General features: G+C 46.3%; 2 protein-coding genes across 6 annotated transcripts in view; one reads left to right on the top strand and one right to left on the bottom strand.

Annotated features, from left to right (window-relative positions):
- Positions 1-1625: 1625 nt before the first annotated feature.
- On the bottom strand, positions 1626-25010 carry Bpnt1 (3'(2'), 5'-bisphosphate nucleotidase 1). Of its 5 annotated transcripts, none has more exons than XM_035444985.1 (10): positions 24747-25010; positions 16507-16633; positions 14984-15088; positions 13849-13956; positions 12359-12407; positions 10967-11058; positions 9872-9916; positions 6115-6312; positions 5291-5396; positions 1626-2775 (listed from the first exon to the last, which is right to left on the bottom strand). In XM_035444985.1, the coding sequence occupies exons 2-10, from the start codon at positions 16624-16626 to the stop codon at positions 2627-2629; spliced, it is 972 nt and encodes a 323-aa protein (XP_035300876.1). In that variant the 5' UTR covers positions 16627-16633; positions 24747-25010; the 3' UTR covers positions 1626-2626. The 5 variants fall into 5 exon arrangements, with proteins under 5 accessions (XP_035300876.1, XP_035300877.1, XP_027274550.1 ...); XM_035444986.1 differs by lacking the exon at positions 24747-25010 and adding an exon at positions 23640-23871; XM_027418749.2 differs by lacking the exon at positions 24747-25010 and adding an exon at positions 23522-23871.
- Iars2 (isoleucyl-tRNA synthetase 2, mitochondrial) overlaps positions 23948-25077 on the top strand; it is a 43717-nt gene continuing 42587 nt past the window's right edge. Inside the window, exon 1 of the mRNA XM_027418746.2 lies at positions 23948-24294. Coding sequence (XP_027274547.1) covers positions 24028-24294 — 267 coding nt within the window. The 5' untranslated portion in view covers positions 23948-24027. The remainder of the gene's footprint in view (positions 24295-25077) is intronic.

Raw genomic sequence — 25077 nt, forward strand, 5'->3', positions numbered from 1 at the left:
AGACAGACAGTTGTGTTGGGCCAATCTGGGTTAGGCGAGGCCATGGGACTGCAGACCCTGGAATGTCTTTTGCTTCTGCTGTGCCCTCACATGTGTGTCGCAGCTCTCTCTCTCTCTGGAATCTAGCTTGGTGTGAGTGGATGTGGGGAGATCTCCACTGCCTGCCATACAGTGTGTTTATCTCTTGGAAACATCCCCTTCTACAGGGCATTTTCACTTGTGGATTGTCAAGAAGATGACCCCTCCCTAACTGCTGTCTCATTTGATAATAATAATGATAGTTCATACAGAGTTTTGGTGAATAAAAATAAACACAAAGGCATGTTTCACAGCCAGGGTCTATGAGTTTCACCTAAGGAGCTGCACGGATTGTAGCTCAAGTTAAGGATTAACAATTGAGTCCCAGTAGCTCAGCTGGTGTAAAGTCTTTTAACCTTAATGTCGGGAGATGAGTTCACAGAACTCGGAGTGCATCATAGCTGAAACAAAGCTTTGAAAACAACAAAGACTAACATGTTTTTGTTAAATAACTTTGCGGTAAAAAAACAAAACAAAACAAAACAAAAAAACCCAAGAAGACAATCTAAAGCTTTAGAAAGGCACATGGTTAAAAATGTGGAACTCTTTAAGGTCAGGGAACAAGAAGAAAGCAGCCCAATTATTCCTGGCTGACGCACTCTCCTTGCTAGGTTTGGCTGATGACCAAAGGTGATGATTAATTCCTTATGTTCATTTCTTCTCTCAATTTCCTGATATAAAAAAGACTATTAATGAATGAATGTGCACCCTAAAGATTTAAAGTAGAGCTGACTGATTCTTTTTCACAAATAAAAGCTTTGGTTTGTGATTCCTTTAAGATTCCTTATAAGGTTATCTTTCAAGAAAAGTAATAAAGTGATTGGCCCTTTGTCTGTAACTACAGAATGCAGCCTGCCAGTAAAAGACCTCACAAGAGCACCTTGCTTGCCCACATGGTTAATCTATAACAGGTTGCTTGGGTATGAATATATGTGGGTTCTTGGAATAATTTGTTTTTCACCTGTAATACATAAAACGTTTAATCATGTGAGGGAGATTTTTTTTTTTTTTTTTTTTTTTTTTTTTTTTGCCTATAATCATTCACTTGAGAAATGGAACACAACTGTTTTGACTCTTGTACTGCCAGGAAGGTTCTGTTGGGGTATAAAAGCTGTGACACAAACAAGAGAGGACACACACAGAGAGAGAAAGACAGACAGAATAAAGAGACAAGAGAATAAAGAAGGATATTGAAGAGAGAGTTTGTGAGAAAAATTTAGTCTGTTCGACATCGTGGATTTCTGTCAAAAGCCCTGTGCTGCTGGAGGCTGGCCCCCAGACAATGCTAGCTGCTCACACTCACAACTGTTCTTCCAGCTTGGTTCATTTTTTTTCTGGAAAGAAACCCTGTTTCCTGATCTGGGCAGGGCTTCTCAGTCTAGTCAAGGTGGCAATCAAGCTAATGCAAGTTACATTCTCTCAGTGGAAGGAATAAAGGCCAATTACCCAACTTTACAATTATGCCTTTTAATGAAAACAAGAGAATAAATTAACCCCCATAGTATTTATAAGTTTCAAATACTTTTGAAAGGAAAACTGACACATAGTATGAAGATCTATGAGTAAATAATTTATTTTAAAGAAACTTTCCCCATAAATCTATCAACATAAATAATCTCATTATATGCATTTTCAGGTGGAGTCAGAAATTTTTAAAAAATTACTGTGAAAATAAAAAAGTGAAATTCTGGCACAACTTAAGAATCTGGGTCCTGTCTGGGCAGTGGTGGTGCACACCCTTAATGCCAGCACTCGGAGGCTAAGGCAGGCTGACCTCTGTGAGTTTGAGGCCAGGCTGATCTACAGAGCAAGTTCCAGGACAGCCAGGGCTACAAAGAAAAACCCTGTCTCAACAACAACAACAAAGATTCTGTCCTGAAGAAATCCAGTTTATAAGCAGGAATGTTGAATGTACAAATGACCTAGACAGTTATTTGGAACTAATCCTTTTTCATTTCTCCAATTAAAAACATGCCTTTAATCCCAGAAATCGAGAAACAGAGGCAGAGCCATCTCTGATTTGGAGGCTAGCCTGGTCTACGGATGGAGTTCCAGGACAGCCAGGACTACACAGAGAGGAAACCCTGTCTCAAAAAACAAAAGTAAAACCAAAAACAAACAAACAAACAAACAAACAAACCAAGATCACTTAAGACATTAAAATTTAAAACTATCCAGATGTCAAAACAATTGGTCTGGTTAGCTAATGAATGATAAAACTAAATTCCTTTTGGCAGCACCCTGCTATGTAGTGGAGGCCCTGGGCTCACGTGGTCCTCCTGGCTCAACCACTGGGATAGTTGTGACTACCACATGGGCCTCCACACCTGGCCAATTACTTTTAGGCAGGAGAAACGACAATTAAAATGAATTATACGCCTAAGACATGAGAGTACTAGACTACATACAGTGAGATTCCTTAATCCTTCTTCTATTCCTAACTACTGATACAAATCACTGATCAATGATGAGCTCTAGTTGTTCAATCAATTCTACGGTGTGCTATTGTGAGAACCAAGTCCTCCGGGTGAGTGAGTGAAACGGCCCTTCAGGGAGTCAGTGCGTTTTTCACAGACTCTGGAACTCGGCTGGCGTAGTACTCGTAATTCCTCAGTGCGGCCAGGACCCCAGCAGAGTTCATGTGCTTCACCTCCTTGTTGTACTGCAGGGCGTTCCCGTGGATGTCTGTCAGCTTCCCTGCAGAGGAACGCACACCAGGTTAATGTGGCGTCGGGTCAGGATGCTTCTAGGGTTCTTCCCTGGGGGACAGGAGGGGGAGCACTGAACCCGGGGCTCACACTAAGCACATGGTTTACTAGTGAGCTGTGCCCTAACCCACTCGAGTTGTTCTTTAATGACTTTGTAGATTAAATCTACGGTTTCATGAGCCCTTGATAAACACTCTGCCACTGAGCTACATCCCAAGCTCTGTTTCTTTTTGTTTTTGAAAAAAAGTCTATGTTGTCCAGGCTTGACCTTTAATAAAAAAATAGTTTTAAAAAATTATTTCTTTTATATATTACATCCTAATGGCCGTTTCCCCTCCTTCCTTCCCTCCTATCCACTCCCTGCCAGGCACCTTTTTAAACAAGCTCTCACTAGCTAGCCCTGGCTGGCTTGGAACTTACTAGGTATCCCAGGCTAGCCCAGAACTTGCAGTGATTTTGCTTGTACCTCACAAGTTCTAGGATTACAGCCTTTTCCAGCCAGGTACCCTCCTGCCTCCCTCCTGTATTTGGAAGTAGAGACTAAACCATGGGCCTCCTGTATGCCAAAGGTGAGCTCCGCCACTGAACTACTGCCCTATGCTCTTTCTTTCTTCTTACTTATATTTAAATTTATTTAACCTTTATTTTATGTGCATTGGGGTGAAGACATCAGATCCCCTGGAACTAGAGTTACAGACAGTTGTGACCTGCCATGTGGATGCTGGGAATTGAACCCGGGTCTTCTGGAAGAATAGTCAGTATTCTTAACTGCTCAGCCCCATTCTTACTTATTTTTTTTTAAGATATTTATTCATTAGAGTTAGGGTTAGGAAAAGATATTTATTTTATGTGTCTAGAGTTTTGTCTGCATGTGTGTATTATGTACCGCATGAGTGCCTGGTGCCCCTGGAGGACAGATGAGAGCACCATGTCCACTGGAAGTGGAATCACAGATGGTTTTGAAACACCCATGTGGACACTGGGATCTGGAACCTGAGTCCTCTGCAAGAACAGCCAGCGGCCTTAACCACTGAACCATCTCTTTAGCCACGTAATCAAACTTCTTGGTATCAATTTCTCTTACTATATGATGTACTTCCCAAAACGTTTTCTGTCTGTCTGTCTGCCTGTCTTAGGGTTACTATCACTATGATGAAACAGCATGACCAAGAGCAACACGGGGAGGAAAGGGTTAATTTGTCTTACTTGCTCTGAATCACAATTCACTGAGGCAGCAGCTGATGCCCAGGCCATGGGGCGATGTTTGCCGGCTTGCTCTCTATGGATCACTCAGCCTACTCTATTTATTTATTTGGTTTTTCGAGACAGGCTTTCTCTGTGTAACAGTTTTGGCTGTCCTGGAACTCTCTCTCTCTCTGTAGACCAGGCTGGCCTTGAACTCACTGAGATCCACTTGCCTCTGCCTTTCAATTGCTAGGATTAAAGGCATGCATCAGCACTGCCTGGCTCAGCCTGCTGTTTTTATAGAACTCAGAACCACCAGCCCAGGCATGGTACCACCCACAATGGGCTGGGCCCTCCCCATCAATCGCCAATTAAGAAACTGCCCTATAGGCTTGCCTATAGCCCAATCTTATGGAGACATTTTTTCAGTTGAGGCTCCCTTCTCTCAGCTTGTGTCTAGATGACTTAAAACTAGGGCCTCACACGTCAGCCTGATGCTCTACCATGGAGTTATAACTAACCCCACATCCATTTTCTAATCTTTTAAAGACAGGGGGTTGACTTTAAAAGAAATTTATTCTCTCTCTCTCTCTCTCTCTCTCTCTCTCTCTCTCTCTGTGTGTGTGTGTGTGTGTGTGTGTGTGTGTGTGTGTGTGTGTGTGTATGAGTGTGGTAGCAAATGTCAGAGGAGACAGATCGCAGCTGGAGCTGCAGGTGGTTGTCAGCCACCAGATGTGGGTGCTGGGAACTGAATTCATGTCCTCTGGCAAAGCAGGAAGTGCTCTGAGTTTCTAAGCCTGGGTCACATAATGAGTGCAAGGCCAGCCAAGGCTGCAGTGAAACCTTGTCTCCATGAAACAGAGAAACAGCAACAACAACAAAATGAGAGTTTGATTTAACTGTATGAAGATGAAATCCATTCTCACTAAAGACTATAAACTACAGAAAATTCAGTTTGTTGAAAATATCTTTGCTGGGCTTCCCTCCAGTATCTTCACTCTAGGAATCTAGGGGAAGACTGTTAACTGGGGGCTGGAGGGATGGCTCAGCAGTTACAGCATTCTTCATGACTGTCCTGCCACAGGACGTGGGTTTCATTCCCAGCAACCACACAGGAGGCTTACAACTGTCAGTAACTCCAATTCTAGGTGATCCAACACCCTCTTCTGGCCTCCAAGGGCACCAGGCATGCATGTAGCACATTGACATACATGCAGACCAAACACCCACATAAAATTACCATAAAAAAGAATATTACTGAAATATAATGCCCGAGTACAATATAAAAACTAGAGTTCTCCAGGATTAACTGGACTCACCTCCCACAGCATGTAAAATAACTTCCGGGGCACAAGTATCCCACTTCTTACAGCCAGGACTCGCAAATACATAAGCAGAGGCCTTGCCTTCAATCAGCTGGATGATCTGTAAGGTGAAAAGTACTAATTACCCCACCAAGTAAAGACCAAGCTGCCAAGGAGAAGAACTGCTGATGCCCACCTCGGACATTTCACCAGTTCCTGTCAGGCTTAGATTAAAAGACACCAGCATTATAAAGAAATAAAATGGGTGAACAATAATAATACATACTAATCTAAACAGAAAAAAATAGGACCAAATAAGCCACAATCTATAGTCCAAGTTAGATTAAACTTTCTTATTCACATGGTTTTTCTTTCTTACTATAGAGGAAATACATATTCACTATTGGACAAGTACTGTTTTTAAATTTCTAAAAAACTGTGGCCATTGCTAAGTAATAGAGAACTAGTCCATAGCACCACGAGGGACAAGCCTGGCAGGTATGCTGTGCTGGCTAGTCTACCAGGTACTTTCCCAGACTTCAGAACCCTTGCTCCTTAATTATGAGTCATTATTATCGATTGGTATTATTTGGTTTCCTTGAGACAGAGGCTCCTGTAGTCCAGGCTGGCCTCAAACTTGACTTACAGCCAAGGATAACCTAGAACTCCTGATCCTCCTGTGCCCATCTCCCCAGTGCAGGACTGCAAATGTGCAACACACACCGGGCTGTGTTTTGCATTCAACTGTCTTACTGGTGTCTGTGAAGACTGGACTGAATAGAGACCACTCTGGAGGGGGCATCTCGTTCACTGACAGTGTATTTCATGTGCCGTGGTACCTTGTTTCCTGCTCCCCCGACTCGCAGCACGTTGTCGGGGTTCATGGCTGAAACGCAGTCTGTGACCAGCTTGTTGCTATGGGACCTGGTGGTTGTGATGATGTGCTTCCCAGCCGGTGCCTCTTTTAGCTGAAACCCAAAGGCACCCAAACCCAGAACTCCCCAGATGGTCCTGCCCAGCACAGCGTCAGGGCCTGCCTGTGCGAATGACAACAAAGCTCACGTCACTGGAGAAAGATGTCAGCCACAGAGGACACAGTGATTTACCAAGTTTGTAATAATGGATATATTTTTCAGTTACAAAAGTAAAAACACTCAATGTTATAAATATAAGGACAGCAAAGAGACAAAGAATTTATCCTGATAATAATTTGATTATCCTTATTGCTGTTTTCTTTGGCCAACAGTTTGAAAGAAAGGGGACACTTCTGTCCTCAGGAGAGTGACCGTCCTGCTCTGACTGCTGTTTATTTTGGAATCATCCACCAATCTGTCTGTTAAAGTGAAAACAACCATTTTTCTAAGGTATTGAAGTTCCAGGAAGTGCAACTCTGTGCTGATCATTGTTAGAGCAATAATGCTGTACTCACACACAGGGTGCTACTTTCATTATTCAAGGGATAATAGGACACTGAGCAAACAAACAGGCTGACGTTGCAGAAAGCTATGGACAGGGGAGACAAGGCTAAGATTTTAATGACAGATGCCCTGATTGAAAGGACAGCACAATCTTAGAATCCGTGTCTTCCTTTGTGGAGCTCAGAGACGTTGCAACCACATTGCTAAATACATAGTTCACGTAAATAAACATAGTTTGGAAAAATTAAAATTGATTCTAACACAAGAAGTCCAAACTCAACAAGTTTTGAATCAGCCAGGGACATGTAGTGTGAGAACAGGCATGTGACTCATTCAGCAAGAGTGTGTCAGGGCCACACTACATTCTTTATGCATCCATCAGCCCATCTGATACTCAGAGCAACCCAGAAAGTAAATCTTAATTATCCTTAACAATGAGGCTTAGAATCAGTTAAGAAACTGACTGAGGAGCCTAGGAAGTTGCCCTCAAAACCAGCTCATCCAGATTCAGAGCTCTTTTTGTTTTATTTTGTTTTTGGAGATATGGCTACCCTGAAACTGTATTAAATGGGGTTGGCCTCAAAAAGACCTAGTATGTATGTATGTATGTATGTATGTATGTATGTATGTATGCATGTATGTTTGGTTTTTTGAGAAAGGATTTCTCTGTGTAGCCTTGGCTATCCTGGAACTCACCCTGTAGACCAGACTAGCCTCGAACTCAGAGATCCACCTGCCTCTGCATCCTGAGTGCTGGGATTAAAGGCATGTGCCACCAACACTCGGCGAAAAGACTTATTTTTAATCTATGTGTTTTAGTGTTTGCCTACATGTGTGTATGTGCACCATGTGTGCTCAAACTTGGGCATGAACAGCCAAGTGGGTGCTGATAATCCAACCCGGGTCCTCTGCAGGAGCAGCCAGTGCTCCCAACTGCTGGGTCATCTCTGCAGTTCTGCAAAGCTGTTCTGATTTTGCTTTGTGTTGCTTTTGAGATGGGGGTCTCACTGCCTTGGCCTGGGTGACCTTGACTTCTAAGTAGGCAGGACTACAGGTTAGTGTCACTGTCCATCAAAGCGGACACTGGGCAACCTGAGCTGACTTGTCCAGTTGTTTTCAAAGTCACCAGTTAGTCCTCCTAGAGAAGTGCACTGGCACTTTCAGGGTATAACCAGCTTATGCTGCAGGCTGTGTGCCCCAGGAAGGGCCAGGGAGTGGCTGTCATGGAGTGTGTGTGGGATCAGCACCTGTGGGCAAAGGGGAAGCGGGGCACGGTGTGGCCAGGCCACAGCTCCGGCTGTGACTGTGGGGGAGCACCAGAGCTCAAGCAGCTCTTCAGAGTGGTCCCAAATCAGGAGGAAATGCCAGGCTTTTCCACACCTGCTCTTTCTAGTCAGAGTAAACAGACTGCTTTGGGAAGGGTTATGACCTGGGGTAGGGAGGCTCTTCACAGGGGAGGCTGACTGTTGACTATGCCTCCTGCCACGGAGCAACAGAGGAACCAAACCAAGTACCTGCTGCTTGGGATGTCAGCACGCCTCCTCTCTTTCCTCCTGACTCTACCGTAGGCCTCTCAATGGCAGCCCCAGACGCCCAGAAGGCTGTTGTGTAATTCAACACTTAGAAAGACAAACCTGGGCACAGAGTGAGTTCCAGGACAGCATGAAAAACACAATGAGAGCGTGTTTCAAAAAGAAAGAGTCCCATGGGCAATGGTGACAAACACCTTTAATCCCAGCACTCAGGGCAAACGGATCTCTGTGAGTTCGAGGCCAACCTGGTCTACAGAGGGAATTCCAGGACAGTCAGGGGTACTCAGAGAAAACTGGTCTCAAAAAACAAACAAACGAATGAACAAACAAAATAAAAAGAGTTCATACTCCCTTTGTGAATGACTGGGAAGACAAGAAGATATGCCTAAGGACCCTGGTGTCCTGCTCTCCTCTGGGTGGGCTCTTGATCTCATGTATCCTGTTCTTTTTTTTTTTATTATTCCCAAGACAGGATTTCTCTGTAGCTTTGTAGACCAGGCTGGTCTCCAACTCACAGAGATCCGCCTGCCTCTGCCTCCCGAGTGCTGGGATTAAAGGTGTGCGCCACCACCCGCGCCATCCATCCTCCCCTTCCATATCCTGTTCTCCTGTTCTTTCTTGCAAAAACTCCACAGGAAGGTTAGGGCTTGTCCTTCCAGAGGAGATGCTGCTGTTAACTCTGGTTAAGAAGCTAGCTCCAACACAAAGACAGATGGAGTTTCATCAGTCAGTACTTCCAGAATCAGAAATAAACTTGCAGTTCCTTTACCTTACTCAAGAGAGTATTAGAGAGTAAAAGTAGAGTTTGAAATTCACTTTGAATCCCAGCTCTGCTGTTTCCCCAATGGGTGACACTGACAAGTTCAGTACTTCAGTTTCCTCTCTCTCTCTCTCTCTCTTTCTCTCTCTCTCTCTCTCTCTCTCTCTCTCTCTCTCTCTCTGTCTCTGTCTGTTTGTCTCTCTCTCTGTCTCTGTCTGTCTGTCTGTCTGTCTCTCTCTCTCTGTGTCTCTGTGTGTGTGTGTGTGTGTGTGTGTGTAGTCGCGTGAGTGTGCATGTGAGTTCATTTCTAGGGATTGAACCCAGGGCCTTGCTCTTGCCAGGAAGGAACTCGACCACTGAGCTGTGTCCCCAGCCCTCTTGCTTTCTTGCTTTTTATTTTGTGACAGTCTCACTTTGTTGCTGGCTGGTCTTGAGTTCATTCTGTAGCCCAGGCATCCCCAGAACTTGCAATGCTCTGGCCCCGGCTTCCTGAGAATCTGTGATCACAGGCCTGCAACAGCAGGTCAGCTAGTGTGCTTTTCTTTAATGTGGACATAACCGCTTCCTTAAGGTGTGTGGTGCGTGTCAGAAGCGGTAACACATGTGAATCCCTTGCGCACAGCAGCACAGTGAGTGCCCCATACACTGAGGCTCTGATGCGTCTTCGGCCTTGACCACCGGCAGCCACCAACCTTTCCGTTTCTGCTTGTTGCCACACATTTTAAGGCATACTCAGAGGCAAAGAGGGCGAAGAGGACACAGCACAGGGAGACGAAGGAAGAGTGCTGGGCAGGAGGAAATGAACCGGCTCACAGGACGAACCGGCTGCCACAGTGCCTGCTCTTTCCTCCCTAGCACTGGAACCCAAGCCCTAGCTGCTTCTCACCTTCGCTTCTTTCCTCTGCTCCCTTAACTTCTGCTTTTCATTGCTCTGTGGAAAATGAATACAAGTTTTCTAGTCTCGGAAATAAGGGATGAAAATCATTAACAATTCCTAAGTTCTTATATCTCTATTTTTGATAAAAGGGGCCATGCATGCCTTTTTTTTTCTTTCTATGCATTAAATACCCTTCTTTTAAGGAACAGTGATAAAGTCCCAAACCCATGCCCAAGTGTACTACAGTCCAGACAGCAAAGCCACACTGTCAGGATTAACACCCAAACATCCCAAACATTTCACTCTGGCTGGACTAACAGTGTGGAGCCACTCTGGGGAACCACAAGAAATAATTACATTTCTAATCTCGTAAGCAGCAGGAGCAAACAGACTCACGTCATACCTAAATATGAAGTCTGTTCTCACATCAGACATTCAGGAGAGATAGCCCTCATTCTGGTTAGCTTGTTTTACAAAGTTTATCAAGTTCACATTAATATGAAACTTTAAGTATTGTATTTCAATAAAATTCAGTGCTATAGTTTTTGCCCTGAAATTATACTGGTCCCTTGTTTCTAAAGGAGACAGCACTCCATAGTACAGCAGGAAGCCAGAGCAGGTTGGAAGAAACAAAGCAGGAGGGAGGAGCTACAAGCATCAGTGACTGGCTACCTGGACTGACAGTGATCCAGGTACTGCGCAGCATTACCGGGGAAGCAACATGGCTAGTGTCTGTTCTTTGTTGACAAGGTTCATTCCCTCAGTGTGCTTCAAGAACTACCTGTAAACCAGGTGTCCTGATGGTCACGCCAATCGAGAACCAAGAGGGTCCTTTGCAAACTATTGCGACTGAATCACAAACATATCAAAAGTACAGTGCACACGATCTATTCACCCACATCTACATTCCTGGCCCAATCCCCTCAGAAAGGTCTAATTCAGTTGGTGAACAGCTGCCTGGGAGGCTGAACCTTGAGAGGCCCCACCCCCAAGTGGCTGCTCGTGCAAATGAGTGAGTGAGCTAACAGGTGGACTGGATGGCATCTGGACTCACTAGACCACTGTAGCTATGTATCTATACTTATGTGTCACCGGTAGCAGTACCTGGTAGTTGTAATATGGCTGGTTGATGATGCCTGCAATGGCCTTTCCTTCATAAGCGATCCCAATAAGAACAGTCACATTGTCAAGAAGACCTATGAAGAAAAGAATTAAGTATGTCACTCTCTCACGGTTACCACCAGTACATCAAACAGCCATGAGTCTCATTATTAGCATCATTATTTTAATTTTTGGCTTTTCCAGACAGGGTTTCTCTGTGTAGCCCTGGCTGTTCCAGAACTCATTCTCCAAGCTGGCCTCGAATTCCTGCCCCCTGAATGCTAGGATTAAAGGCATGTGGCACCACCCCTGAATGCTAGTTATTCTTGCAGTAAAGGTAGGGAATTGGCAATGGTTCACCCACAGCAGTCCCTCGCTCTCCCCTAAGGGGGCTGCTGCAGGACTGGGATGAGGGGCTGAGAGGACGCTGAGGGACTGAGATGAGGGGCTGAGAGGACGCTGAGGGACTGGGGTGAGGGGGTGAGAGGACGCTGAGGGACTGGGGTGAGGGGCTGAGAGGACGCTGAGGGACTGAGACGAGGGGCTGAGAGGACGCTGAGGGACTGGGGTGAGGGGCTGAGAGGACGCTGAGGGACTGGGGTGAGGGGGTGAGAGGACGCTGAGGGACTGGGGTGAGGGGGTGAGAGGACGCTGAGGGACTGGGGTGAGGGACTGAGAGGACGCTGAGGGACTGAGATGAGGGGCTGAGAGGACGCTGAGGGACTGGGGTGAGGGGGTGAGAGGACGCTGAGGGACTGGGGTGAGGGGCTGAGAGGAAGCTGAGGGACTGAGACGAGGGGCTGAGAGGACGCTGAGGGACTGGGGTGAGGGGCTGAGAGGACGCTGAGGGACTGAGATGAGGGGCTGAGAGGACGCTGAGGGACTGAGATGAGGGGCTGAGAGGACGCTGAGGGACTGAGATGAGGGGCTGAGAGGACGCTGAGGGACTGGGGTGAGGGGGTGAGAGGACGCTGAGGGACTGAGACGACGCTGAGGGACTGGGATGAGGGGGTGAGAGGACGCTGAGGGACTGGGATGAGGGGGTGAGAGGACGCTGAGGGACTGGGATGAGGGGCTGAGAGGACGCTGAGGGACCGGCTGTGGTGGAGCTGGGGCAGCACAGCCGTGCTTGACATTTTTCTAACCCAAGAAAACACAGTCTTCTCACAGTCCCTGGGGTAAGAAGGTTTACAGTGATGGCGTCTCCCATGTGGGGACCTCAGAACTGGAGCTGATAGAGTACGTGGGGGTGGGCATCTGAAGATGAACTCTTCTAGTTGGCACTCATGCATGACACCAGACAGAACACTGCAACTCTTCATCTGATCCAGCAACAGCACATTCATGTGTCACAGCCCTGCCTCAGCGCTGTACGTGTGGCCAAGAGATACTGACCTTCGGTGTATTCCTTGGTGCCGTCTAAGGGGTCAACCCAAACCACAAGCTGCAAAGTAAAAATGGGAAAATAAGAGAGAGGAAATATTCTTATTATGCATGTAAAATTCAGAGAGAATTAACAGAAGTACCCCCTTTTAATATGTTTGAACACATTATTATAGATGGCTAAGTCAACACCATCAGCTTTGTGATTATTAAAAAAAAAACCCAAAGCTTCACAATCATGGAGCAAGTCCATTTAAAGTAAACCAAAGGCTGTTTAAGAACCCTTGCCATGGTTTTTTAATACAGCTGATAAATGTTGGCCGCCACTTGAACACTAAGCATACTGTCATGAACTCAGGTAGCTCTAGATGGCGATATGGGGAAAAATTTCCACATGGCACTGAGACTTTCAAACAATCTAAGGTTGTTACTCATTTTATATTTACATGCCGATTTTTTTTTTCCTTCTTCAGTGTTTTGAGACAGGGTCTCTCTACATATCCCTGGCTGTCATAGAACTTACTACGTAAACCACGATGGCCTCAAACTCACAGATGCACCTGCCTCTGCCTCTCAAATGCTGGGATTAAAGGCGTGCGCCACCACTCCAGGTCTGTACGTGCTGATTTAAAACATAAATAACCCTGTCTCAAAAAAACAAAAACAAACAAACAAAAAGCTGGGCAGTGGTGGCGCACACCTTTAATCTCAGCACTTGGGAGGCAGAGGCAGGCAGATCTCTGTGAGTTCAAGACCAGCCTGGTTTACAAGAGCTAGTTCCAGGACAGCCTCCAAAGCCACAGAGAAACCCTGTCTCAAAAAACCAAAAACAAACAAACAAACAGACAAAAAGTTTGATTATCTTAAGGAGGGATCACAATAACCTAAGAAAATGGAATGGCTCATGAAACAGGCACTAGACTAAAAGAGAAGTCCCTTCCAACATGATTTAGAATATGCTTGCACACGCACTCAGTAAACTGAGTATGAATTTCTGACACATTCCTGATGCCATGTCTCATTATCTTTTTATTGCTCTTCCCACAGAAATTCCCACAGAATTTCTTCCTCATAGTAATTATTCTGTAAGTGAAATCTTAAATAATTTAAAACTAGAATCCCCCAGGAGCTGGAGTTACAGGCAGCTGTTAGCCACCCAGTGTGGTTGCTGGGAACTGAACCTGGATCCTCACCAAGAGCAGCCGGTGCTCTTATCTGCCAACCCATCTCTCCACTCCATTGCCCACACAATGCTTTGTTACCAAATCTACTGAGCAGCAGAGGAGACTTTCTCACTAAAAATGCTTTTAATGATGGTTTCAGAGGGCAGGGGAGGCCTACAGGACAGGACCGTGAGCTGGGGTCGGCCACGTGTCTGTGTGATCCTGCTGCTTCTGCTGGCTCTGGAGGACTCTGAGCCAACTCCACTACTTTGTAACCGCACACTTTCCTCTTACGGACACAGGCTAACAGAGAGCGCGGAGCATGAAGGTGGGCCTTACGTCTTCCTCTTTGATAGCGCTGTACTGCGAGGGACACGGCTGCTTCAGGATTTCCTCCCACTGCCCGTCTTCAATCAGCTCTTGGTCCACTTCCCCCGGAGGCAGGTCCTGCAGCAGACACGGGGACACTGCTGAAGCCCTCTGCCCCCACAATGCATCCTGTCCCTACCCAAACGGGGCAGCTGGGTCCCTAGCCACTTCTGTTCACCTCTTATGCCCAGAGCTTTTCTGGCAAACCTAGTGAAACACGAGCAGGAGCTGGAGGAGATGAAGTGAGGAACTAGGATTTCCCCAGGAGCTACTGCCCTAAATTCAAAATGTGGGCACCAGGAAGGGGCACCCCCACAGAAGATCTCACAGTTCTGATAACTTAACCTCATAGCTAGATTCTAGCTTCATTTAAACCATGATTCAGGAAAATCTAGGAGGAACCACAATCACTTTTCTCTGTCTAACATTGTAAATGAATCCGTTTTCCTTTACACATTTCTGTTTCCCAGTTTCCTTTGGAATGCTGGGATACTGAGGCAGTGGGTTATGAACCTGGGTGTCTAGTTACAGTAGGACTTTCGATGCAGCTCAGTGTTACCCAGTGTGCACCAGACTGGGTATAACTCTGAGCACCACAAAAAAAGGGGCAATGTGAGTGAGGACAGAAAAGCAGAAAAAAGTCTTCTTATTGGAGCCCAGGGCACCTGTGATCTCAGCACTTGACTGGTCAAAGCGGAAGAATTCAAGGCCAGCCTGGGCTCCATAATGAGACCCTGTCAAACAAACACCAAACTAAAATCAGAAACAAGTCAGGGACGTCAATACCGTGTTTTAGTCTTAGAGCAACAGGGCAAGAACAAGGAGAGAGCAACAGAACCAGGAAGTGAGGAAGTCAGTGCATTCCTACTTACAGAGAATATGATGCTGTAAGTGTCAGACCCTCATGATTCCACCAAGAAACTCTGAGAATTGGCCAATACTTTCTGCAAAGTGCCGGACCAAAATAATATAAAACCTGATTACCTCCTCTAGGGGATATGAGCACTTTTGTGTTCAGACTCTAGCTCCAATGCCGAGACTATAACCATGACATGGGACTCAATGGCACGGCGGTCATGAATCCACATGGCACGGGAGCTCTTACCTCCTCCCCTATTATGGTCAGCTTAGGGAACTTGCGTGCCAGGGAAGAGCATATGCTCATCTGCACCAAGCGGTCTGCTTTGGTCTGCAGGTCTGTGGCTGAGGTCTGTAACAAAGAATGCAAATCTCAATAGAAATACAATTAAGGATAAATGGTCTTCCCACGCCCAAGTACACAGTAGTCATATAATTTACACTATATTTTCAGATTTTAGATTCAGAGCTTAGGCCCAAATGAAACCACTAGTTGTATGCCCTGGAGAGATGCTTCTAAGAGAATTAACAGCAATTAAGACTGGGAAGTGAGGGCTGGAGAGATGGCTCAGTGCTTCAGAGCACTGGCTGTTCCTCCAGAGCTATTGAGTTTAATTACCAGCAACCACATGGTAGCTCACAGGCACAACACTGTGTACATAATGAATAAATCTAAAAAAAGACTGGGAAGTGAGCTGGGCATTGGTAGCGCATTCATTCTGCATTCCCAGCTCCATGATGGTTCAAGTTTGTAAAGGTACTTTTTTTTTTTTTTTTTAAAGATTTATTTATTTATCATGTATAAAGTGTGTACCAGCAGAGGGCACCAGATCTCATTACAGTTGGTTGTGAGCTACCATGTGGTTGCTGGGAATTGAACTCAGAACCTCTGGAACAACCAGTGCTCTTAACCCCTGAGCCATCTCTCCAGCCCCAGTAAAGGTACTTTTAAATTACCTGGGATATCTTACTCTCCAGTTGAGAAATTCTTTTATAAGATTCCAGTTACCAACCTTCCTCATAGGCTAAGAGACAGGAAACTATGTACCAGTGTACATACTTCTTATAATCTCATACTTGAAAAGCAGAAGCAGCAGGTTTACCAGAAGTCCTGTGCCAGCCTGGTATACACTGTGAGTTCCAGGCCAGCCAGGGCAGCACAACAAAACCCTATCTCAAAATCAAAACAAACAGAAAAGAAATCAATTTACACTTGTTTTGAAGTGAAACCAAATACTCCAACATCAGTATGTGAACGGCTTCCTCTACAATTCCCCCACTCATCCTTGTAATGTCAGAGGTCCTCAAGATGATTCACTCATGCATTAGAAAGGATTTCTGGGGTTTTTTGGGGGGGAGGGTGAGGATGGAGATGGGGTTGAGGCAAAGTCTCGCATAGCTCAGGCTGGCCTTGAACTTCTGAACCTCTTGCCTTCATCTCCCACATGCTGGGAGAATGGCTATTTGGCACCACATGTGACTTTTATAGCTTTGAGTAAGACGTATTTATTTAAACATCAGATCTTCTCAAACATGTTGTATGTTCTAAGGTTGCATGGTTTTGTATGGAATAGACTAGGATCTGTTATGGACAGAAGACCCAATCATATATACAAAGACTTTGGATGCAGTCTGGCATGATTTTCAAAGCAGATACTGAAACTAAGGCTCTTGCGATCTCCATCATTTTATTGTTAGTTGGTCTAGAACATGACATTCTTTACCTACTACGAGGACAAAAACCATGACTGTAGACAAGGTTTACAGTACCTTCTGCACGATGCCCAGGTCTCCTTCAGCAATGACACACCTGACTATGGTCCCTGCCTTCTGGGCAATAGAATATGCAGAGGCTACCAGTCGCATCAATACGGTGTGGCTGGAAGCCATGATAATCCTTAAGGAAAGGAGAAAAAAAGTTTCATTACTTTGGAGACCGGCTACTGGTTTCAATTAACTGAATTCAAAACGACACATATTTACTGAATGCTTTGATTAACTGTACAGGAACTTTCCTTTTTAGACAGTTTCTCTGTGTAGCCCTGGCTGTCCTGGAACTCACACCCTGTAACATGCTTTCTTAGCCAACAAAGCATTTCAAAGCCTGGGGAAATAAAATCAGCAGGTGAAAACATTTTGAGTCTGAGGGGTGAGCAGCACAAGGGGACTTGGATGCTCACACAGGGTAAACTGCAAAGAGGAACTGGGCTGTAGCTCTGTAGCAGAGTCAGCCACCCTATGGAAGGCCCCACCACCCAGGAGGAGCAGAAAGGATATGTGATAGGGTTTTAGTTGGGGGGGGATGGGAGAGTGAAGGGAACTGGGATTGTCATGTAAAACAATCTTGTTTCTAATTCAAATTAAAAAATCTGGGAAAAAAGAAAATAAAGTATAATTTTCATGATTTTCACTAAGCTTAAAGTAAAAAGAAAAGAAAAGAAAAGAAAAGAAAAGAAAATGGCCATCTATGTGATATTTTCGTATATCGTAATCAAGCTATGTTGACTTCTTGACTTACTAGGTTTTGCAGGTGGGATAAAATAAGTTATGATCATTAACACAAATAAAATCCAGAAGTAGTAATTTAGGAAAACATTTCCTTGAACAGCCATCTATGTAATGCACTTTGAACTGGAAAGGTAGTGCCAGGTCACCAACCTTCCCAGTGCCTTTTCTGGGGGATGGGATACTGGGAATCACATCTAAGGCCCTAGAGAGCCAAGTTCTTTCTCATGGAGCGACACTTGATTTGCCACATGCCTAAATGCTGACGGGAGTTTAACTTGTGGGAGTGGTGACAGAGAAGTACTTTTCTCTCACTTTTCATAGAGATCATTTCCCTTAATCCAATTCAGTAATCATTTGAGCCTTGTTAGGCTTCGGGCATGACCAATCCACTTCCTCTTAGGCTTGCCACATATGCGCAGACTTTTCTTCTGTCAGAAAATTTCCAGGCTGTCTGCTCACTACCTTGCTTAATAGATGTACCCAATGTTTGTGAACCACAATTTAAAGAGAACATCAGTTTGTAAGATGTAAGAATAGAAATATTACTACCCCTCCGGGCCCTAACAATTTTCTTGCCATAGTTTTAAAAGAAATGTATACCGTTTTGATTCTAGTATAAAGAAAAAGAAAAAAACTATCAAGCACAAAATGTGTAGGAGAGATTCTTATTAGCCTTTCCACTTCTGTCCCAGTCTTCCCCAGCAACCCAAGTGGGAATTACCTTTGGCAGTGACAGGTGACTTAAGAACAAGGCTAACGATAGCCACTAAGTTAACTTCCTTAAAGCAGCTCATAAAAGGAAAAACAAAAACAAACAACAACAACAACAAAACACCACTCTCTTGCCCATCTTCCTCTGAGTTTTACCTGAGCACTTATGGGAACATGACCTTTCACAAGCTTAGCTAAAAAAAAACCAGCGTGGTGGCTAAAGGCAGACTCTGGAATCAGCTACCTATGTCCACATCCTGGCATAAGTTAGCTTTAGGAAAGCCACCTGACTCTCCATCCTTGAACTTATAAATGGGGAGAACTGTACCTATTAGTATAGGGTTGTTGTAATTATTAAAAAATACTGTATGGAAGGTACTGACCCTACAGATAAGCATCAGAGAACACTGGCTAAACATATTTCAGTGGTTTCCTCTGTTCTGGCTACAACAAGGACACACAGGAGTGTCAAAAACAAAAGGTGAGGGGCTGAAGAGAGGGCTAACGGTTAAGAGCACACACTGTTCTGAGGACCAGAGCTCAGATCCCAGAACCCATGTGGAACAGCTTACGAACACTTGTAACTCCACCTCCGAGGGACCACATGTCCCCTTCTGGCCTCCATGGGCACCTGCCCTCCTCATGAGACCTTACCCACATACAGACACACAGGCATATGTACATAACCTGAATATGATTTAAACGCCCTGCAGGAGTTGCAGGTCCAGCATTCCCCAGAAAGATAGGCCCATGTGAAAATACATGGATTAATAGAAATGGGTTAATAATTAAGACAGAGCTAGCCAATAAGAAACCCTAGTCATTGGCCAACATTTCATAATTAATATAATCATCTGTGTGTTCATTTGGGGGCTGACTCGGCAGTAGGCCCAGGCTGGTGGGAAGAATGCTCCTAACAGATGAGAATAGCTTGGACTAGAGGCCAAGTGACAGACCAGTCGGGTCTACAACGTAAGACCATCTCAAAACAAAACAAACAAAAGCAAAGAATAGTCACAAAAAGAAGAATAGCAAGGCTCAAATGACTTTCTTTTTTTTTTTCCTCATAGCCTTAAGGTTTCAGGGCAATAACAACAACAACAGCAACAACAACCTGTATCTTTTTTGTGCTTTGCCTTGAGTTCTTACAGGGAGGTAGACATGCAGATTAGGGTTTTAAGTGTCTCTAGTAAAAGCATTAGAATAATTTATCTTTGGAACCTGGTTAAATAGTGCTGAAGTTCAAGATAAAAATGAGCATGGTGGAGCAGCACATGCTGAACAATTAATAAGAGATACCTTGTTACCAGTTATCAAAACATAATAGTCAGCTGGGTGTGGTGACCCTGCTTCCAGTCTTTGCACTTGGGAAGCTGAGTCAGGAGGACTTGGAATAACACACCAACGTTAGTTACATAGCAGGTTCCAGGCTAGCTTTGGCTGCCTAGTGGGGCAATGTTTCCAGACAACCATGCATGCACACACATACTCTAAACAAAACAAAATGAATGTTTGGAGAAACTGTGTGTGTGACATTAGAGAGAGAGAGGAAGAGAGAAATTGAGAGAGAGAGAGAGAGAGAGAGAGAGAGAGAGAGAGAGAGAGAGAGAGAGAGCGAGCACTGGCGATAGAACTCTGGACCTCATGCCTGCCAGGCAACTCTACCAACTGAACAGTATCTCTCAGTAAAATCTCAGAAATGAATCCAAACATGAGTGGTATTTCAGCCAGGTGGTGGTGGTGGATCTCTGTGAGTTCTAGGTCTACAGAGTGAGCTCCAGGAGAGCCAAGATCACACAGAGAAACCATGTCTCGAGAAAAAAAAAAAAGTAGTATTTTAAATACAGGATGAAGCTGATGAGTGTAGTGACACTTGTTTATCACTTAGGAAGCAGAGGCAGGAAGATCATGGATTTGAGGCTAGCCTGGCCTACAAGACAAGAGCCTGTCTCAAAAGAAGAAAGAGAAAGAACAAAAAAGAAGGAAAGCCACTTGTACACAAATGGCAGGGCAATCGCTAGAGCTTCAAAAACAGTTGGATCTTTCTTGCATTCTTACCAAATATGTTCCAGAGAAACTGGGAAAATGGTTCAGCTGGTTAAAGAGCTTGCCACTAAACCTGAGAACTGATTTCAAATCAACACAGTGGGAAGACAGAACTGGCTGGTTGTGGTGGCGCACGCTGGCAGCATTTGCTGATGGAGGCAGAGGCAGGAGGATCATAAGTTCAAGGCCACCCTGGGTTACACATTTTAAGTGGATGGGGGAGTGGTGGCTCGAGCCTTTAATCCCAGCACTTGGAAGGCAGAGGCAGGCAAATCTCTGTGAGTTCGAGACCAGCCTGGTCTACAAGAGCTAGTTCCAGGACAGCCTCCAAAGCCACAGAGAAACCCTGATTCGAAAATACCCCCCCCCCAAAAAAAACGAGAGAACTGATCCCTGCAAGTAGCCCTCCTCCACCCTCTCCCCAAACACCTGTGGTACAAGTGTCTACACACACACACACACACACACACACACACACACACACACACACACACACACACCACACATGCACACAGACACTAAATGCATTTTTTAAAATAGGTTCCAGGTAGTCCAGGGTGGAAACATACTCCTATAATCCCAAAATTCAGGAGGCTGAGGTAAGAGTACCTTGGGTTTGAAGCCAGCCTAAGTTTGGTCTTTCTCAGTCTGTTTCTCTAATACGTTTTAATTAAAAGAGTGAAACCATAAAAGTCTAGGCATGATTTTATAAACTTGTAAAAAGGCCTTTGAAACATAATAAAACTATGAATTCATAACAGTATATTAACAAATTACACAGAAATTAAAACTTCTACATGGCCAAATACCATAAGCAAAGCAAAGTCATAACTGATAAAAGGAGACGTAAGTCCTGTACCGTACACTAATAACTGAAGTTTTATTTGGGGCTCTTACACCTCAGTATATAAAAGGCGATACTCCAGTGAAAAAAAGGAGGCAAGAACAATTGACAAGCAGTTCCCTGAAAAAGAAAAGAGCTGGCCACTAAACACACGATTGTAATGCTACTGAATATAAAGGGAATGCAAACTTAGATCCTGAGAAGCGATTAGGATTGCAAGCCTTTGCCCGGTCTGCAACGATTGAGAAAACAATGTTCTTACTGAAGCGAGCCATTTAACAAAAACAAAACGTTTATATCGCTGGATGCAGCTATGATATTCCTGGGGAAACGAATCACAAGGGCCTGCACGGTGTTCGGAAATGACAACCGAAAGAATATTGGCCATTATGAAGTTCCCCAATCTGGACGCAGTAAGAAGCGAACGTCAAGCTTCACCTTGCGGTTTACTCAATATTAATCAGTTAGGCAGTGTCCTCCGGAAGGCCAGGCCCAGTAAACACCACATGCGGCCACTCGAGCTTTTAGTCGGGGCTGAACTACAGGCAGGGTTCCCACGGGGCGCTCGGCATCACAGCCCCTGGCTCTCCTCTCCTCGCAGCCAGCGGGGGCAGTTACCGGACCAGGAGCTCCGAGACCCCCCCTGCCGCAGGGACAAACTTACACAAAGCCGCCCGCGTCCCCAAACTGCTGTCCCTCCGGGCCGCTCGCCACCCGCGTCCCTGCTTCCTCCAAGTCCACGGGTCCAATGTGCAGAGGGAGAAGCGGCAGCGCTCGCCGGAACTCGGCGCAGGCGCACGGCAGCCCTCCCGTGGGATGCTGGCCCGAGGAGAAACGCCTCTCCACCTCGTTTTTGCTCAGGTTTACGCCACCTGTCGACAAAGCCTGAGTCCCCGGGACACTCCCGGTTGCTGGTTCCTGGCGCCTTTGCTTCACCTGAACAAGCTCTTGTTGGCGGGGTTTAGGTAGCCCAGGCTGGCCCTGAGCCAGCCACACATCTTCCTAACTTAGGAGCGACTGCACTGGTTCACCACGCCTGGCTTGACTTTGCTTTTGGATGAATTGCCCTTATGGGGGTTGTTTTCATAAAAGCAACACCCCCCCCCCTTAAAATCTCATGTCGTTGTTTTGTGAGGATGGTAACGAATACATTTTGTTTCTTCCTATGTGTTTTCTGCAACTCTCAAACTTTAGTTACAAGAAGCGAACCATCACACACACACACACACACACACACACACACACACACACACAGAGAGAGAGAAGAAGAGAGAGAGAGAGAGAGAGAGAGAGAGAGAGAGAGAGAGAGAGAGAGGGAGGGAATTGGGGTCTCACTTATGGGCTGGCCTTGAAATCATGGCAATCTTCCTACCTCAGCTTTTCATATACTGGGATAACAGTTATAAACAAACAATCACACACCTGTATTTTCACAAGCAATGTCAACATTTACCATTTATATACAGCTATGGTTGGAAAAGACTTGTACTTCCGTTTACTCTGTGAATTTAGACATACCTTTTGTGTGTGGTGAAAATATCCACAATATACAACCTTTAAAACCATACACTGAAGCTGGGCATAGTGGCTTGAGCCTTTAATCCTAGCACTCGGGAGCCAGCCTGGTGTACAAAGCAAGTTCCAGGACAGCCAGGGTTACACATGTGTCAGAAACAAAGCAAACACTGGGGCTGGTGAGATGGCTCATTGGGCAGTTAAGTGCACTTGTTCTCCCTGAGGACCCGGTTTGGTTCCCAGCACCCACCGCGAGGCTCACAACCATCCAAAACCCTAGTTCCAGGGGACCCCACACTGTGAGCACCAGGCACACACACGGTACACATAAATAAATGCAAAGACTCACACACATAAAAAAATCTAAAAATAAATGACACTCATACATTGGGTTCTGTAAATACAACGTACTTGTGTAACAACTGCCATAAATAAGCACAAATAAAATCTGTCTCACGCATACAGTTCCGTCAGTGAAATGCAGAGTTCACAGGCACTCTGCATTGATTCTTCTCCTAGGGTATCCCAGAAAACAGAAGAGTTGAATTAATGCGGCAAGTTGTTCTGTAGAGGTGTGTGTGTGTGTGTGTGTGTGTGTGTGTGTGTGTGTGTGTGTGTGTGTGTGTCGGGGAGAGTCCGAGTGTATGAATCTTCATGCCGCTGTGGGATGACAGCTGTCAGTCAGTCTCCCAGATGGGAAAATGCCGTTCAAAGATGAAGTGCATTCCATGGTGGTGCAAACACGAGGACTCACAAAACCACTTAAATTCCAGCTGGAGAAGCCTGGCATCCCCAGAGCCAGCGGGTTAGTGAGACAAACCGTGTGGGTGAGCTCTGGGTTTGCTGGGAAGACCCTAATTCCATTGAGTAAGGTGTAAGAGCTGTGGAAGATGAGTCCCAGCATCAATCTAGGGGCTCAAAGGGACCCACACCATGTGAACTCACACATGCAAACATGCATGCATGCACGCACACCACACATGTACGTGAAATAGAGGAAAGGGTATTGCACACAGAACAGTACATACACCAGTCTACTTCCCCGTTCTCCCAACACTTGTGCAAACTTCATCATGTTTGTTCTGTGAGATGACTGTCCTCCTGGCTCCCAAAGTTGAGCATCTTTTTACACTGGCTTTTTGTTTGTTTGTTTATGCTCACCTTTTACCTTTTTTCTACTTTATCTTGGCTTGTAGTGAGTTTTACTTTAAAGTGTAGCATAGGAATGACAAACTTAACAGCTGTGAGCATGTGTAGCCCTGGTTGTCCTGGAACTCACTCTACAGGCCACGCTGTCCTCGAGCTCGTAGATCGCCGACCTCGGCTTCCCAGACGCTGGGATTACATGCTTGCATCTGCACCACCACCACCACACTGCTTTAGTCCCACTACGCCTTATGTGTAGGACCCCGGACATGTCGCTTAACTCGAGCGTCTGACTAGGGACAGCCGACTGATGGCGGGACCCTGGCTACCCTTGCGTGACCTCGGGGAAGGTCCGGAGTGGTGCACACCTCCAACCCGGAAGGCCCGCCCTTAGCCACGCCCCTTCCGTCCCCGGGCGCGTGCGCGGTTGCAGGCGGCTGCGTTCTTCGGGGGTCCCAGCCTTTCGGTCCCGGGCTGCTGCGGTGCGCCGCGAGCGGAGGAGTCCGCCTGGGTCGCCCACCATGCGTTGGGGGCTGCGCCCTCACGGGCCCGGGGCGGCGGCGCTGGCCGCTGCCGGGAGCTTCTGGAGGCCGGCCCGCTGTCCCGGCCGCCTGGGGTGCCCGGGAGTGACGAGGAGGCTGGTGGTGCGGTCGGTGGCGGGGGCGGACAGCCCCCAGAGCAGCGCGAACCGCGGCAGATACCGCGACACGGTGCTGCTGCCGCAGACCAGCTTCCCCATGAAGCTGCTGGGCCGCCAGCAGCCCGACATGGAGCTGGAGATCCAGCAGGTACCGGGCGCGGCCACCGGGCCGGGCCGGGGCGGGGCGGGGGCGGCCAGCTCGGCGGCATCCCCCGGCCGCCGCCGTCACCACACACACGGGCCGGCGTCCCCAGCGGCGCGCCGTGCACGTCCCGATTTCCGCACCAGGCGGGTCAGAAAGTAACCAGCGTGTAAATAAATGAAAATCCAAGTGTGGCCTGGAGAGATGACCCAGCGCTTCTTCAGAGCGCTTGCCGCCGGTGCCGAGGCTCTGAGTTGGGTTCCCCGCGCACAAATCCAGCAGATCACCACCACCTGTCGTAACTCGAGCTCCCAAAGAACCAGCTCCTCTGCCCCCGCCGGCCGGCACCTGCACTCCCATGCGCCACACAAATAATTAAAACCAACAAACAAAAATAAGTCTTGAAGCGATCATTCAAGTGTTAGCAAAGCGGGGAAGTTGAAGCCCACTTTAGTTACCTGTTTAGGCCTCTCGCTGGAATCGTGACTCCTTTGCTGGACAAAGTAGCAATCCTTCTCTGAGTCCCCTATGTAGGCTGCTTGTCTGTCTGCTGTATCGTACTCAAATTTGCTCGTGGATGAGACTCACGTGTTAGTGCCTATAACATTAGTCTTTAAAATATCCCGGATAGCTAGGAATGCTGTTTTAAGTGAATAAGTTAGCCTGAATAGTCTTTGGATTTAGGGAAGGATTGAGGCCAAAGAATAGCAAGAATAAGCTAGAGTGTTGGGGGGGGGGTGCTGGGGTTGACAGGTCCTTCAGCAGGGCTGGATTGAGGGAGTGGTTACT

Source organism: Cricetulus griseus, chromosome 5, assembly GCF_003668045.3.
Source record: "Cricetulus griseus strain 17A/GY chromosome 5, alternate assembly CriGri-PICRH-1.0, whole genome shotgun sequence".
In the NCBI taxonomy this organism is placed as follows: domain Eukaryota; kingdom Metazoa; phylum Chordata; class Mammalia; order Rodentia; family Cricetidae; genus Cricetulus; species Cricetulus griseus.